The following is a 15,914-nucleotide window of genomic DNA, read 5'->3' as shown; positions in this document are numbered from 1 at the left end:
TCAGGCTTCTAGCCACCTCTGCAACCTAATCTCCCACCACTACCCCCAACCCACCCCTGTGGCTCCACACTTTCTCCACCTGAAAGCCTGTGGGTAGACTCAGCCTCCCTTCCTCCTGCAAGGCTCAAACCTACTTAATTAATTCTTAAGCGCACTGAGAGCTCAGTTCAAATACTATTTCCTTAGGGAAGCTTCCCCTGACTTCCCAGACTAGATCAGGTCCCTGATTTTTTTTCCCTTTACAGCTATCAGTACAATTTCACATACAAACACACAAAGAGATCTATAATTTCTGTCTCTTCCTTCTAGCATGGGAGCTATATAAGGGCAGGCTCCTTCCTATCCCTTGAGTCTAGCTCAGTTCTAGGTTGAATGAATGAATACTGAGTCCTGAAAATACACAGGAGGAACACTTGACATAGATTAGGGGAGCAATTCCACCTCCTTAGGGAAGCCCTCCGAACATCACAGACCAATATTGTATAGCTCCTTTAACCCCCACAAACTATACCACTCCCTTAGCAAACATCTTATATTCCATTGCCTTTACTTTATTCATCTTTGGAATAATAAAGGAATCAAAGGCTGACGGAAAGGGGACACCAGGAAGTAAATTCGACCCTACTGAACCAAAAGTGAAAAGTAAAACACAAAATGATTAGGTCTCTATGGGCAAGAACAGGATTGTGGTGAGGCTTTGCCCAGACATTTGGGGATGTGTTACAGATAAGGTACATCTGGGTAGGTTACAGATAAGGTCACACTTGGCTTTCCCTGGTAGTTCATTAGGCCCAGCATTCTCCAACTCTCGCTCTGGAGAGGTCAAGACCTGGGACTGAAGACTAAGCACAGAAGATCTGACTATAGTTACAGCTGCCTCTGGGAATCTCAGACCTCCACGGCAGAACTAAGGCCACCAGCTGTAAATCCGCCTTTTTTTTTTTTTTTTTTTTTTTTTTTTTTTAAAGTAGGCTTCACGCCCAGCGCAGAGCCCAACCCGGGTCTTAAATTCAGGACCCCGAGATCAAGACCCGGGCTGAGATCAAGAGTCCGGTGTTTAACCGACTGAGCCTCCCAGGCGCCCCTCCGGTGGGCGATTTGTATTTTCAAAGCGCTTTCACTTCAGTGTCTTCTCTCCCTGTGCTTCCCAACCACGAGGTAAGGAACAGCGGGCCAGAAGCCCACCGCCAACCCCCATTTCCTAGTAGAGAAAAGCGAGGCTCAGCCCAGTGATGCGACGCGCGAGAGCTGAACAGTCTGTCCCGGGGGCGATGCTCCCTCATTGAGAAAAGGCCTCAGGGACTGCCCACCCCTTCCCATCCAGGTTTGGAACCTTGTACACGCGGAAGGCTGCAGGTACGCACACAGTCCTAAGTGGACGCTCGCCGTGGGGTCCTGAACACAACCGCATCGCGCGTTTCGGGCGGCACACGTCGGCCGCAGTGCTTTCTAACCACAAGGTAAACCCAGCCCGCCGCCTGGCCGCCGCCTCCCGAGCGAACCGAGGGCGCGCCGAGACGCGCAGGGCCAGGGGCACCCGGGGCCTGACGCCGCGGCGTAGCTACCTGAACGCCGTGCACGATATACACCTTCTCGGCCTCGCTCAGCGCCACGGACGCCATGCTGCCGAGCCGCCCCGTTCGCCGCACGTCATCGGCTCGCGTCGCTCCCGCGCCGGCCGCGCCCCCCCTCACCCCAACCCATGCGCTTGTGCGTCATCAGCCGGCGCGGCGGCCGCTCCTGCAGCCACCGCTGCTGCCGCCACCGCCGGCAGCTCGATGGGCTTCTCCTGCGCGCCGCCCCGTGTCTGGACGAGTCCAGGAAGCCGCGGCGCCTCGTGCCGGGGAGCCATCGCTGCAGCCCGAGGCCGGGTCCCGGGTCGGGGGCTGCAGGGGGAGGCGACGGCGGCGGCGGTGGGAGCCCCACCGGGGGCCTGGGACTGGGGAACTGCCTCCGGCTTCACGGTCAGTGGGGAGGGGGAACTGGGGTTGAGTGAAAAAGGCTGGGGTGAGGCCAGAGGCGTGGGCCGGGGCGGGAGCTTAGGACTTGCAGTGGGAGAGGCGCGCGTCGCAGTTTGCTGGGAGCTGGAGTTGAAGTAGCAGGTCGTGCGTGCGCGCGTGTGTGCGTGTGCGTGTGTGTGTGTGAGAGAGAGCGAGAGGCAGAGGGAGAGGGAGAGAGAGAAGAGAGACCGACCCCGAGTGAGGGGAGGCGGACGTCGTGATTGTCCTGAGGGGCTGTCTCCTTGCTCTCCTCCTCTCTTCCCCCCACCCCCCCGCCCTCCCTCCTGCGTTTCCCTAGTCCCTAGAATGGTTGAAAAGAAGAGACGTTGAAGCCCTCTTTACTTCCTTCTCGGTGGGAAGGGTCCGAGCCAGAAGTGAGTGCCCATTAGTCCCGAGGCGTCCTACACCCCAAGGATTCCACCTCCCTGCCCGCTCTCTGGGGCTGACCAGACGCACACCCAGAACCTTGCAGGATCCCCCTTGTCCGGGGTGGTCGCTGGAGCATTCTCCCAGAGGAGGGGGCAGAGTCTTGGTAACCGGCGCTGGCGAAGGACACAGTGCCCAGCCATCTCCAGCGATGGCTGGAAGCTCGGCCTGAGGGAGTGATCGCTGGGAGCTGTGGACTGTTGCCCCCCCCCCCCCCCCCCCCCCCGCCGCCGAAAAAAAGCCAGACCTGGCGGTAGCGAAGTAAAAGTATGGGCCTTAGATATCCAGAAAGGATACCTGCAAGGTGAATATAGGGTCACTGAAGGAGCCCATTAAGGTGAGGCAGATAGGGTAAGTACAGATTTTAAAAAGGTTATGTGGATAGATGGGGGAAAGTTAACCCAAAGTGATTGAAGCAAGGGGATCTGATGACTTTTCTAAATGTCCCTCTTCTAAGGAGCCTCCCTGTTCTCAAAAGCGAAAGTACAATAACCCTTGACAGCTTAATCATCTAAAGAATGTATTTCTCAGATAGTAGCTTCAGTACTGTTTCACAGATTACTGAGAGCTTACTATGGATGGGCTTTGTGCCAACCTTGGAACACTAAAACAAATAAAACACAACTTCTGCCCAGAGAAGCTCCCCAGGCAGAGGGAAGGGCTCTGGGTCAACCTAACCACAGGACATGGTTAAGAGCTATGATGGTGGCACCAATGAGCACACTGGGGTTAGGGAGGTGGGTCAGAGGAGGGTACAGGGAAGAAGGACCTGCCCATACTCTTTAAGTTCTAAACTGCTGAGTTCCAAAATAAATGATCACTTCTTAGTAGACTGGACATCAGTTCTTTCTTATGTCTCTACATAGTTCTCTGTAGGTGCACTTATAGGGAAGACATCTCACGTGGTTGGACTTTGCCCTTCAGGGAAACTGGGAGAGGTGAAGCCGAAAGGGTTTTCTTCTGAATGAAAGCACAGGTGCCCCACCTGTTGTGGCACATGGGGATCTTTCTGATGAGGTAACAAGGGACTGCTGATGTTAGAAATGATATTTTCTTCTAGAAGATTGCTCAGAAAGTAGAGACCCTGGACATGGAATTTTAGTAGCTAGGATATCTAAGAGGATTGAAGGTTTAAAAGGTGGCAGCAAATGGACAGATTAGAAAAGACAGAAGGGGGGCTCAGTCGGGTAGGCGTCCAACTTAGACTCAGGTCATGGTCTTGCGGTTCGGGAGTTGGAGCTCTGCGTTGGGCTCTGTGCTGACAGCTCTGAGCCTGGAGCCTGCTTCAGATTCTGTATCTCCCTCGCTCTCTGCCCCTCCCCCGCTTGCGCTCTGTCTCTCTCTCTCAAAAATAAACATTAAAAAAATTTTTTTTAAAAAGAAGGAAGAGTCTGAGTTGGATACCATGGAATCATCGTTATATAGAAATCTTTCAACAGGTCTTTAAAAATATAGAACATATATTTGAACCACTCCCCTGACAATTGGCTAAAGTTTCCTTGCTGGAGAAGGGTTGACAATAATAATATTATTATGATATTAATATTATGAATGATGTCTGACATTTTAGGCTGACTAGGTCTGAAAGGTGTAAACAGTGGAATGTTTACTTTAAATTCTCTACTGAAACAACAGCACCTTCACTAATCATTCTATTCCAATGCTTCCAAAACATTTTTTATCACATTGGTTGTGACAATGCATTACACATGTTTAAAACTCACAAACTCAGACTTCTTTTTTGATTTATTGAAGCAGTTCAAAGAATGCACATTAGCCAGAAAACGAAGAAGCCAAGGGTAACACCTTAGTCTATAAAACCAACATGTTTTCCCATCACTGTCAGATTCCTTGGGGGCATACTGTTTTGTAGGTCTGTCCATTCTGAATCTCTGTACTCTATTAATTTTTATTTAACACTAACTTACATAGTGCCCGTTATGTGCCCAGCACTGTTCTTAACCGATTCGATCCTCACATGAGCCCTACGAGGCAAGTATTATCCCAGTTTTACATATTGGGAAACTGAGGGGCAGAGAGGTCGATTGTCTTGATCAAGGTCACAGGTCACATGACTAGAAAATGGCAGGGCCAGGATTTGAGACCAGGCAATCCAGCTCCCATCCTTGCACTCCTAACCATCCCTTTATGCAGTCTTCCCACCAGGCTCCCCTTTGTTTTGCTGGAGTATTTGGTGAAGGAGGCCTGTGTTTGTTATGGAATTGATAACTGCCCTAGAAGCTGTACTTTTTATTCCAAAAACAAAGGAGCTCTTCAAGCATAAGTTCACATCCCTTGAATCCTTTTTCTAAAGGAAATGTAGAAAACTACATAGAACGTGGTGCTGAGGGGGACACTCCGATGTCTGTTTCAGTCAACCCTTGTATTATTTTTTTAATGTTTATTTTAATTGTGAGAGAAAGAACGAGAGTGGGGGAGGGGCAGGGAGAGAGGGAGATACAGAATCCAAAGCAGGCTCCAGGCTCTGGGCTGTAGCACGGGGCCCGACACAGGGCTCGAACCCACGAACTGCGGGCTCGTGACCTGAGCAGAAGTCGGCCGCTTAACCCACTGAGCCACTCAGGCGCCCCTCAGTCGATCCTTTTAGATAAGGGAAAAGGTTACATACAGGCCAAGTACAGCTTAACTCAGAGTAGCTGAGGAGAGCCCTCAACAACAGAGAAGGATGATGGATCTGGGACGGAGGACTGAGATAGGCATGGAGACCCAGATTCTAACCATGTGCCTTCCTCCCAGAATAGACATCCGGAAGCTCTTCAAACAGGAAGTGTTTGTTTGCAGGCCTGGGAGTGTCTAGTGTTCTTGTGGGCCCAAAGAGATGAGACACTGAACACACCTGCCTAAAAGGAGTTTAGGATTTACTCTAGCTGGGGAGCCCAGGCACTTGAACAAGCGCATGAACAAGACAATGAAACAAAGTGCTCAGTTGAGCCCGTGTAGCAATTAGACGTGAGGCCAACCTATAATAAGGCGCTAATTGTGCAGGCCAGGCATCAAGGGGGAGAGGTAAAGGCCTGCCGCCAGTCACTCGCAAGCAACAATGACATTACAGAGGTGGAGTAAATCTGTCCCACCTAGCCTCGGTTAATTAAAGCAATAAAAGCCAGTTACAGAAGAGCTTGGGGCAATGCTGAGTCTGTGGGGTCAAAGTTGCAGAGAGCTCTTCAAAGCCCAGCAGGGGAACATCTTTCCAGTCTCTAAGAGAGGTAGCCAAGTTCTAGGCTTTTCTTTACCTTTGCATTTTCACAATCAGCCCAGCACCCCAGAAAAGCAAAAGTGAGCGACCCGGTTTCCCTATAGAACTGTTTCCTTTAAACCCTCTGATTTGTCCTGCCTGTACCTTGTCTGAAAACACACTCGATGTAAATAACCTGTCAGTCAGGCCAGCAGGTCTTGCTCTTCTAGAAATTACAACTTGTAATTCCACTGGTAGAAAAATTGATAGGAATACATGGGTGACGCTTATTCTCATTAGAGGAAGGGTCTTCACGTGTGTTTCATTTTGAGAGGGCAGCGGGGTGCTTCTTACGTGTGGAAAAAAAGGGGTCACATATTCTGATTAGCAAATCTGGAAATACTTAAGCACACTTACACATGCTGATAGCCACAGAATCCAAACAGAAATGGTGGAGTGAGGTCTGGATATTGACCTGTTGGGGAAAAAAAGGAAGCAAATGCCATGCCTCCAGTTTCTTCCTGGTTTTGCATGTTTTCATCCTTTGCTTTCCTCTTTGAAAGCGGATTTCCAGAAACAACGGCTAGGTTATTCCTGGCTGTGAACTCTGAAGGTAAGAAGGCTCCAGTTCTGTGTCCCACCTAGTTCAGTTATTCTTCCAAGAAATGCAGGGAAATACCAAGAACACTCCATCTTTTCTCTCCTCCAAACTAGAACCTTCCAGGGAGGTAGAAACTTGACATTTGATCTCTGAATTTTCTGGGCCACCCGAGACATGAATTTCTCCTTGTCAGGGTCTGTGGGGATGGAATGCCTTTGGGTGGGATAGATACCTCACCTTAGAAAAATAAACCTAGCGGGACAAAGGCAGTTCTGGCCACGGTTCTGTTGCACTAAGTATTGGCTTTGCTATGTGTGTGTTCCTAAACCAAGAGATAGCAGACAATCTAGAAAGGTCAGATGATGAGGAAAATAATGATCTATGGTGGAAAGACTACTGGGTGTCTACTCCAGTGATCTGGGCTTTGCTCACGTCATTTTCTGTGATTTTGAGTAAGTCAGTTAACCTCTCTAAGCCTCATTTTACCCTAAAATTTGTATCTTTACCAGATGGTAAATAAAGCTCAGAACCGATCATTACTTAAACAATGAAAAATGGTCATTAGATTTTAAGGTTTCTCTCTTCGGGGCACCTGGGTGACTCAGTTAAGCATCCGATTCTTGAATTCGGTTCAGGTCATGATCCCAGGGTCATGGGGTCAAGCCCCACGTCAGGCTCTGAGCTGAGTGTGGAGCCTGCTTAAGTTTCTCCCTCCCCCTCCCCCCAATTTGCACATTCTCTCTCTACCAAGAATAAAATAAAATTTATTACAAGATTTCTCTCTTTTACCACTTGGATGCATTTTGATAGTGCTTTTTCCACTCTGAAAAAAAAATTAAGTGAATTAACAAAAGGAAATGGTAATTACATGCCATACTTTAAAAAAAGAAATTTTTTTTTAATGTTTTATTTATTTCTGAGACAGAGACCGAGCATGAGCAGGGGAGGGGCAGAGAGAGAGGGAGACACAGAATCCGAAGCAGGCTCCAGGCTCTGAGCCATCAGCACAGAGCCTGACGCGGGCTTGAACTCACAGACCTCGAGATCATGACCCGAGGCAAAGTCGGACGCTCAACCGACTGAGCCACCCAGGTGCCCCTACATGCCATACTTGATTGAAAAACTGAACACGCTCAGGAAGATTGCTAACAGTTATTGGTGGATTTCTGTTTGAATATTAACAAACAACGAGGAAAGGAAGTTAAGGGATGCTTTTGGTAGAAATATAAAACCCAAGAAATTCACAATGAAAATATTGAATTTGTTCACGAGAACAAAGGAATCAGAATCTCAACCCTGAAAGGGATCTTAGCAATCAGCTCAGTCTTCTCTCTTGTTTTGTAGAAGATGACACTGGGGCTCCTGGGTGGCTCAGTTATTTAAGCGTCTGACTTCGACTCAGGTCATTATCTTATGGTTCATGGGTTCGAGCCCCACATCGGGCTCTGTGCTAACAGCTCAGAGCCTGGAGCCTGCTTCAGATTCTGCGTCTCCCTCTCTCTCTGGCCCTCCCCCACTCATTCTCTCTCTCTCTCTCAAAAATAAGCATTAAAAAATATATAGTTAGATGGATGAAGACACTGAGGTCCAGGGAGGGCAACTGTGTCGCCGGAGATCATGAGATAGGAAGCTGTAGGAGTGGGAATAGAATTCTGGCGTCCTGACTCCAAGCCCAGTATTCATTTAGCACTAGCATCCATCTGTCTCCAGAGCCCTCAAATAGGTGCCAGAGAGCCTGTTGACTTGGTAGGCAGGGGCTACGGACTTGGACAGCCTTGTTCCTTGGTCCCGGGCTCCTCCAAGGCTCTGCTCTTGCATGGCACTTACTGATGTCTGGGATAAGTGGTATCAGACGTCTGAAAGCTAACTGGCTGCCCTGCTTGTGGCCCGGTGCCATTGCAGTGACTGTTTTCTCTTTCTCTCTCGTAGCTCTTCTCAGATCCCTCCAAGGGCTTTTGCTTTTAGTCTTTCAAAAAGCCAGGCTCTTGCCTGGGTGATGTCACAGTGGCTGCTTGTCCGCACGTGGCACAGTGTGGGGACAGGTGCTGTTTTCAGCACCCTCAGGTGGGACCCTTTGCTGGTTGGTCTCTGCCTAGCATGGGGGGGCTTTCTCCCCGAAAAAGCAGCGTGCTGGAACTTGGCCCCACAAGAAGCATCCCCCAACAGAAGCAGGTTTGAGGGACCCAATCTTAGGGTGACTCTCCTGGCTGAAGCTTCACATCCTTCCTGCTTCCTAGGTTAAGGCAGGATCAGCCTTCCAAATGTTCACTGGTGCTCAGCCAGGGCCCCACCTGAGAGAACAGAATGCTTAAGTTCAGGCCTGGGGCCTGTGAACGCCCCCACATGTGGCCCACCCGATACTGCCACCTCCTCATAACCGTGTGTGGGCAGGACACCAAACAGTAAGTCCCCCAAGGTCACGGTGGAGGCCCCAGTACACCTCTCCCTTTGGTTTTCTAGTTATGGGGCAAAATGAATGGTTGTAGTGAGGCGTAAACAGCAGGCTCTGGAATGAGAGCAGGCTTGGGAGCGTACCCTGTCAACTGCTTCTTAGAAATAGGAACTCAGCGGGGCGCCTGGGTGGCTCAGTCGGTTGAGCGTCCGACTTCGGCTCAGGTCACGATCTCCCACTCCGTGAGTTCGAGCCCCGCGTCGGGCTCTGCTGACAGCTCAGAGCCTGGTGCCCGCTTCAGATTCTGTGTCTCCCCATCTCTCTGCCCCTCCCCTGCTCATGCTCTGTCTCTGTCTCAAAAATAAATAAAAACATTTAAAAAAAATCTTGCTCAGTTGGTTGAGCATGACTTTGGCTCAGGTCATGATCTCACGGTTTGTGGGTTGGAGCCCCTTCATCGGGGTTCTCTGTCAGCACAGAGCCTGGAGCTGCTTTAGATTCTGTGTCTCCCTCTCCCTCTGCCCCTCCCCCACTCATTCTCTCTCTCTCTCTCTCTCTCTCTCTCTCTCTCTCTCTCTCTCTGTCAAAAATAAATAAACATTTAAAAAAAAAAAGAAATAGGAACTTAGGCAAATCTCTCCATGCCTCGGTTTCCTCATCTCAAAGGGGGATGGGAAAGCCAGGGTTTATATCGACAAGATAGAGTAGATGTGCAGATCAAACCAGATGAGACATGTCTAGCGCCCAGCCCGATGCCTGGCAGGTAGTAGACACCCAGGAAGAATCCGGGCCCCGCCCTTATATTCAGCGTGCCTACCCGGACAGAGGCCAGAAGGCAGTTCAGGGCCAGATGAGACCACTGCACCTGATTACAAAGGGTTCCCGTTCAGTGAGAGTAACACACTCTGACCTGTTGAAGGTAGCTAGGTTGGTGATACATTGTTACCTTTGGAAAGAGTTTGCTGCTAAGTTGCAGATTTCTGGAAGGAGTTCCTTCAGGGAGATGGCAGCACAAGCCAGTGGTAGATACCGTCCACTAGACCGAGAGGGGAAGTTAGCCCCCTCTCTAGATGTTTTTTTGGAAGTTGAACTCACTCCTGGAGCTTTATTTCTTTTTTTTTTTTTAATTTTTGTTTTACATTTACTTATTTTTGAGAAACAGAGCGAGACAAAGCGTGAGCAGGGGAGGGACAGAGAGAGAAGGAGACAGAATCTGAAGCAGGCTCCAGGCTCTGAGCAAGCGGTCAGCACAGAGCCTGACGCGGGGCTCGAACCCACGAACTGTGAGATCACGACCTGAGCTGAAGTCGGACATTCAACCGACTGAGCCACCCAGGTGCCCATAGAGCTTCATTTCTTTACCTATCTATAGAGCGGGCTGGACCACGGAGCACCTCGGTGCCTTAGTCAATTGAGCGTCTAACTCTTGATTTGGGCCCACGATTCGTGGGTTCAAGCCCTGTTTTGGGCTCTATGCTGACAGTGTGGAGCCTGCTTGGGATTCTCTTTCTCTTTCTCTCTCTTTTTCTTTCTCTCTCCCTCTCACCCACCCCCCAAAAAACAGGCTGAACCAGAGTTTGGAAGAGGTCAGGTAATTCCTACAGTCTCTTTCTGAAAGGCTGTGTGTTAAAAAAAAATTTTAATGAAATGCTTTATCTATGTCCTCCCTCATCATAGGCATTTAGTTCATGTTGGTGCATGCCTGAAGACAGCACTGCATGTTTTGTCTAAAACTTATATTTTCGACAAAATCTCCAATGGGCTTCGATTTCCTCATCTATGAAACAGAAGGAGTTTGACCAAAATCGAATAGATGGTCTTTAAGTTTCCTTCCAGCTCTAAAATTCTGGCCCAGACAGTGATTTTTATTTATTTATTTATTTATTTATTTATTTATTTAATTTAAAAAATTTGTTTTAATGTTTATTTATTTTTGAGAGAGAGAGGAAGACACAGAATCCGAAGCAGGCTCCAGGCTCTGAGCTGTCAGCACAGAGCCCGACGCGGGGCTGGAACGCACGAACCACGAGATCATGACCTGAGCCGAAGTCGGACACTCAACTGACTGAGCCACCCAGGCACCCCTGATTTTTATTTTTTAATCAGTTAATTTTAAGCATGGTCTTGTTTAAAGTCTCGTGAATTTTCCACATTGTTATTACATATCACGAAGCATGCCCAGAAAAGGAGAAAGTAGAATGTGTTACCCAAACGAGTGTAGTTCCTACTGATCCCCAACGTTTGTGACCTATGTTACGGCATATCCTATATGCGGGTGTGTGTTTTTTTAATAGATCTAGAAAGTCACGAGGTGGTGAACTAGTGGAAGGACTGTTAGCCCCCATGAGCCGTCCAAATCCCAGACTCTGTTCTGAAATGAAGGCCTACTGTTAGAAGTCTGCGTGTGCACACAAGTGGGTTTTAAAAGAAGGTGTGGCCGGGGTGCCTGGGTGGCTCAGTCAGTCAAGCACGGACTTCGGCTCAGGTCATGATCTCACGGTTTGTGAGTTCAAGCCCCGCATCGGGCTCGCTGCTGTGAACACAGAGCCCACTTGGATCCTCTGTCTCCCTCTCTCTTTGGACCTCCCCTACTTGTGCTTTCATCATAAATAAATAAGAAAGAAAGAAAGGCCAGTTATGAGGCACGAAGGCAAATTTAGCTTACTGACCACTACCTGATTTTCTCCGTAAACTTTAATGTCTATGGGACTTGGCTTGGGGATGTGATGTTTTACCGTTTTGTTTTGTTTTCTTTAAGTGTTTTGTTGAAGGTTGAGTATGTCAGAAGACAAGAGGCGGGCAGAGCGTGACAGACCCTCCACGGAGGGAGGAAATCATGTTGACCTAGAACAGGCCAGGTGCTTTCCCTGCCTGGACACCCTCCTTGGCTGGCAGCTTGTGATACAGATGATAAGGCACCTTTCCTTTGAACCACACCCTTACCTTTTGGGGGAAAAAAAAGTTTAGTGACTCATTTTGTTTTTGGTTTTGTTTTTAATGAAATATATCAAACATAGTGATTCGGGGCTCATTCTTTGTTTTTCTGAGAACCATCTAAAAATGGGCATAAAATTGGGACTCCTGGCTGCCTCAGTCGGTAGAGCTTGCGACTTTTTATCTCAGGGTTGTAAGTTTGAGCCCCACACGGGGTTTAGGGCTTACTTAAAAATAAAATCTTCGAAGGAAAAATAAATGATAAAAAATGGGTATAAAATTTACAACCCTTTTAGATCCTAGCACAAATTAAGAGAATTGTAGCTCCGATTAATTCGTCTTTTACTTTGCTTCAGGTTCCTTTCTAAAGCTTCTAGGATATAGACCATTTATTCATCTTTGAAATTGTAGGGCTGGCTTTTGAACGCTCTTAAGTCTATCACTCTGAAATGTGAGAAATTCTAAAAGAGGCAGACACCATATTCTTGAGACAGTGGAATTTAAACCTGGAAGGTTATTGATATACTCGTTAAGATGAATTTCTTAACGTTAAGATGAATTGAGAAAAACAGTAGAAATATCAGAAAAGATGCTACTTTCTTCCAGGGGGCCTTTTAAGGGATTGTAGGGGTGGACAGAGTTATTTAACTGCAGTAAAAGTTAGTTTAATTGAGAGTGCAACATTTAGGGCAAGTTCAAGAGGATACAAGACAAGCCCCCCCCCCCCCCCCCCCCCCGCAACGGCAATTCAGCATAATGCTAGATTTATTCACATGTTAACTATTCACCTGAAACAAATTTTGACCTAAGCTAAAAGCCGTCTAGTTAAGGGTTTCTACTACCTTGCTATGTTCATGACATCTGCTCCCCCCTCTTTAAGGGGATGAAATTGAGTTTCAACTATATAGTTCCCACTTGTAGGGATCCAGAAAGCCTAATCCTTAAAAAAAAAAAAAAAAAAATTGTTTTTTGAATATTTGTATGATCCTTTTCTCTATGTCAAGGGAAAAAAATTGCACCTGATTGGAGTTGATGCAGACAGATATTTCATACAAGCCATAATGGTTGGGTTTGTTTATGCTGCTTTAAATCTGTACAGTCCCAAAACCTTCTTCTATGCTATGGGTGACTGCATGCGTGGATGTGAGAACGTGAGTGGGTGTGGTGTCTTAGGAAAGTAAAATTCACAAAGTACTTCGAGATGCTTCTAAGGATTTCAGATCTAGCTCCGCTAATCCATGACTTCAGTATAGGATCTTATGTCATGAAAGCCGGTGAAGTTGGCAATCTGAGAGGATCTGCCATCCCTGGGACCCTTGTTGGATTGAGAACAGTTGAGTTTGGGGACTCTGATGCATCCAGCACAGAACTTGCATGTCATGGCTTTGATCCTTGCGCATAAAGCCTGGGCTTTGGGTCAGTTGTCTTAGGGCAGGTGATGGATTTATAAGGATTTGCTCCTCATTCGACAAACGATGATTAAGTCCAGGCACTAGATCTGGACTCTTCCCATCGCTGATGGTCAACCTGCAGATGGGCCACAGGGAGATGGGGCCTGTGAACTTGGCCTTAGCATCAGCCTCTCAGACCCCTTTGGTGTGGCTCCGCTGTGGATGGGCAACACGGGAACGGAGTCATAAGCGGCATCCCGCAAAGCCAACGCCACACCCCAGTCCCTGGGGCTTGTAGGGCCCCGGGCTGCGTTTCACTAACCACATTTGTGTCTGCCTGTCTGCGTGAGTGGAAGGGCACACTTGTGGTCAGGGATAATGAAGCATGTGAGTTATTGATGGATCTGGAGGCAGTGCTCCGGACCAGATGCAGTGGCATGTGTTTTTGTTTCAGGGAATTAACACTAATGTCAGTCATTTCTTGCGTTTTGTTTCTGAAAGTCTAAGAAGGAAGGCTAGAGGATTTCCTTAGATTTACCCCACACTGCCCCCGACAGAGCTCAGATGGTCATTCTGCCAGTGCATCTTCCTTCTCGTGTGGATCTCTAGCTCTAGGGAGCCTCAGAAGTCCTCTGCTTCTGTGAATCCACCTCGGACTTCCTTACCCCCAGGGCTTAGTCCCTCTGCCTTTCTGGGCCTTGCTGCACTCCTCTGCCAGGCGGAATAATAATTACTTCGGGCCTGGATTACGTGTGGACAGGCCAACTCTTTTTAATGCTACAGAACCCTTGGCCAAAAAAAACACAACACAATTACTATAATTAAAATTGCAAAATGATCACTGTTTTCAGTCTTTCTTCAGAAACAACATGGAAGAGGAACAGAAAACCTCCTTCCACCCAGCTGGAACTCTCACCTGTTGCCTGAGTGCCTGTCTGGGCTCTTTGGCCTCTGGTGGACACTGAACCCTCTCGTCTGTCTCGTCTTTCTTGCCTGTCAGCAGTGCCCAAGGGGCCTTACTAATAGCGTGATTACCATCCTCAGAGCTTTCTCAGAGACTGGGGTGCCTCACCAGTACCCCCAGGGTGAAGTCCCAACTCATCATGAAGCTCAAGGCCTTGTAAAACAGCCTACAGAACATAACCCTGCCTTTAAAAAAAAACTTTTTTTAACGTTTATTTATTTTTGAGACAGAGAGAGACAGAGCGTGAACGGGGGAGGGTCAGAGAGAGAGGGAGACACAGAATCTGAAACAGGCTCCGGGCTCTGAGCTGTCAGCACAGAGCCCGACGCGGGGCCCGAACTCACGGACCGCGAGATCATGACCTGAGCCGAAGCCAGACGCTTAACCGACTGAGCCACCCAGGCGCCCCAGCCCTGCCTTTAAAGCTTCATTTCCACCTAACACCCCCACCCCCTGTGCCCGACACAGCCCAGGTGTGTGCACACTCACACACAGCACCCTGGACATCCTGCTCCCCCCGGGCTGCATCACCACTCCCCCTGCCTTTGGGCAAAACACTTCACCTGGCTCCGTGGCCTGCTCAGAGCCCCTCCCTTTAGATGTCCTGGCCGTGAGAAAGCCTATTTATCTCACTTCTGGGCTTTGTTTGCTTTGGGGTGGTGCTGTTTGCCTCTCCATTGTGCTGTTCATTAGAAACCTGCGTGTTAGGATCATTGTGGGGTGGGTCTGTGCAGTTTCTGTATCTGTTCCCTCAAGAAATATTGATTTGAGCATAAACTCATGAGATACCAGGCTCCAATGCTAAGCGAAATGGGACCTGCAGGTTAATAGAACAGAGCAAATAAGACTAGTCTTAGCAGATGGGAGCTGGGAGAGAAGAATGGCAGGGCCCCAACAGGGCAGCACATACACATTATTGCCCTCACCATCCCTTGTGTGGGAGCCCCCTGCATAGTTCCTTATATATATATAGTGGCTGCTCCATGAATATCTTTTTGAATTGAAACAAATTGAATTGAAGACAGAGTTAAGAGGGTAAACAGGGCAAAGGAATGAGATGAAAGGGGTGGAGAGGGAGAATGGAGGAGGCTGCCCCTCCGAGGGCATGAGCTGGCAGGCAGGATTGAAGCCTCCCCCCCCACCAGCCTCCTTGCGTGTGCGCCCCAGAGGCCTGAGCAAACACTCCGTGCGTGCCCCAGAGGCCTGAGCAAACAGTTCTGCCCAACTCTGGCAAGCAAGGACTCTCATGTGGGGAGTAGGTTATGGGCAAAGAGCCACTTCTCACCCCCAAGGATTAGAGTTTCCCCAATTCAAACTAGAAAAGGAAAAGAGGTCAGTGTTTGGCTTTCCGAGTGCTGTCTTCAGGGGCAGAGTGAAGGGAAGGTGTGCGGTTTGCTCCAGGTGAGTTTTCCCCCGTATTTCTCAGATTCTCAGTTGGCTAATTGAAGGAACAAATCCTTACTGGAACACGACTTCATTCCTCTTAAGGGGCCTGGGGGTTAGGTGCACTTTTTATAACAGTATGCCTTGATTGGTTTTGAGCAGGGTATTTTGAGACTCTAAAGTGTGGGTTAGAGTGTGAACTTCAGCCCAACACTTGGTGTCTGGCTCTGCCTGGTGTGCCCTTGGCCGAGTGCTTTCCCAGATCGCAGACTGTCCCTCACCAACGAGGGGCAACAGGACAACAGAGCTCCTCTATGCACATCTGGTCCCGCATTGTTTAAGGATGGAACATTCCAGTTACTTAAGAAAGAGTCATGGCCCTCCACCTACTTCATAGTCCTACTTGGTGCACCCTCCACCATCTAGAATATGGCCATGCCCCTGAAAGTAAGGCACACGGGGCCTCCAGAGGTGGGCCTTTTACTCAAGGCATTTTACTCCAGCGTTCGTGTAATGACACACATAGTAAGTGGCCACTATGTGCCAGGCCCTGGGCTAATGAAAAGACATCCAGCCCAGGAACTGTTTGGCGGGAGAACATAGCATCTTCCTAAAGTCCTGTTACCT

The 15,914-nt window shown here is 48.6% G+C and overlaps 2 protein-coding genes across 15 annotated transcripts in view; one reads left to right on the top strand and one right to left on the bottom strand.

Annotated features, from left to right (window-relative positions):
- Nucleotides 1-1,644, bottom strand: part of EXOSC7 (exosome component 7) — a 36,899-nt gene extending 35,255 nt beyond the window's left edge. The window contains exon 1 of the mRNA XM_042929065.1: nucleotides 1,566-1,644. Within this exon, the coding sequence (XP_042784999.1) occupies nucleotides 1,566-1,622 (57 nt within the window). The 5' untranslated portion in view covers nucleotides 1,623-1,644. The remainder of the gene's footprint in view (nucleotides 1-1,565) is intronic.
- Nucleotides 1,645-1,727: 83 nt separating this feature from the next.
- ZDHHC3 (zinc finger DHHC-type palmitoyltransferase 3) overlaps nucleotides 1,728-15,914 on the top strand; it is a 60,067-nt gene continuing 45,880 nt past the window's right edge. For 12 of the 14 annotated variants that reach the window (XM_042929054.1, XM_042929063.1, XM_042929060.1 and 9 more), the window contains exon 1: nucleotides 8,294-8,625. The gene's annotated coding sequence lies outside the window, so the exon portion shown is untranslated. The other 2 variants (XM_042929051.1, XM_042929053.1) reach the window with 2 other exon arrangements.

The sequence above is a fragment of the Panthera leo genome, chromosome A2 (assembly GCF_018350215.1).
Source record: "Panthera leo isolate Ple1 chromosome A2, P.leo_Ple1_pat1.1, whole genome shotgun sequence".
NCBI classification, from domain to species: Eukaryota; Metazoa; Chordata; class Mammalia; order Carnivora; family Felidae; genus Panthera; species Panthera leo.
Note: the sequence above shows the minus strand (reverse complement) of the source record. Positions and strands in the feature narration are given on the sequence as shown.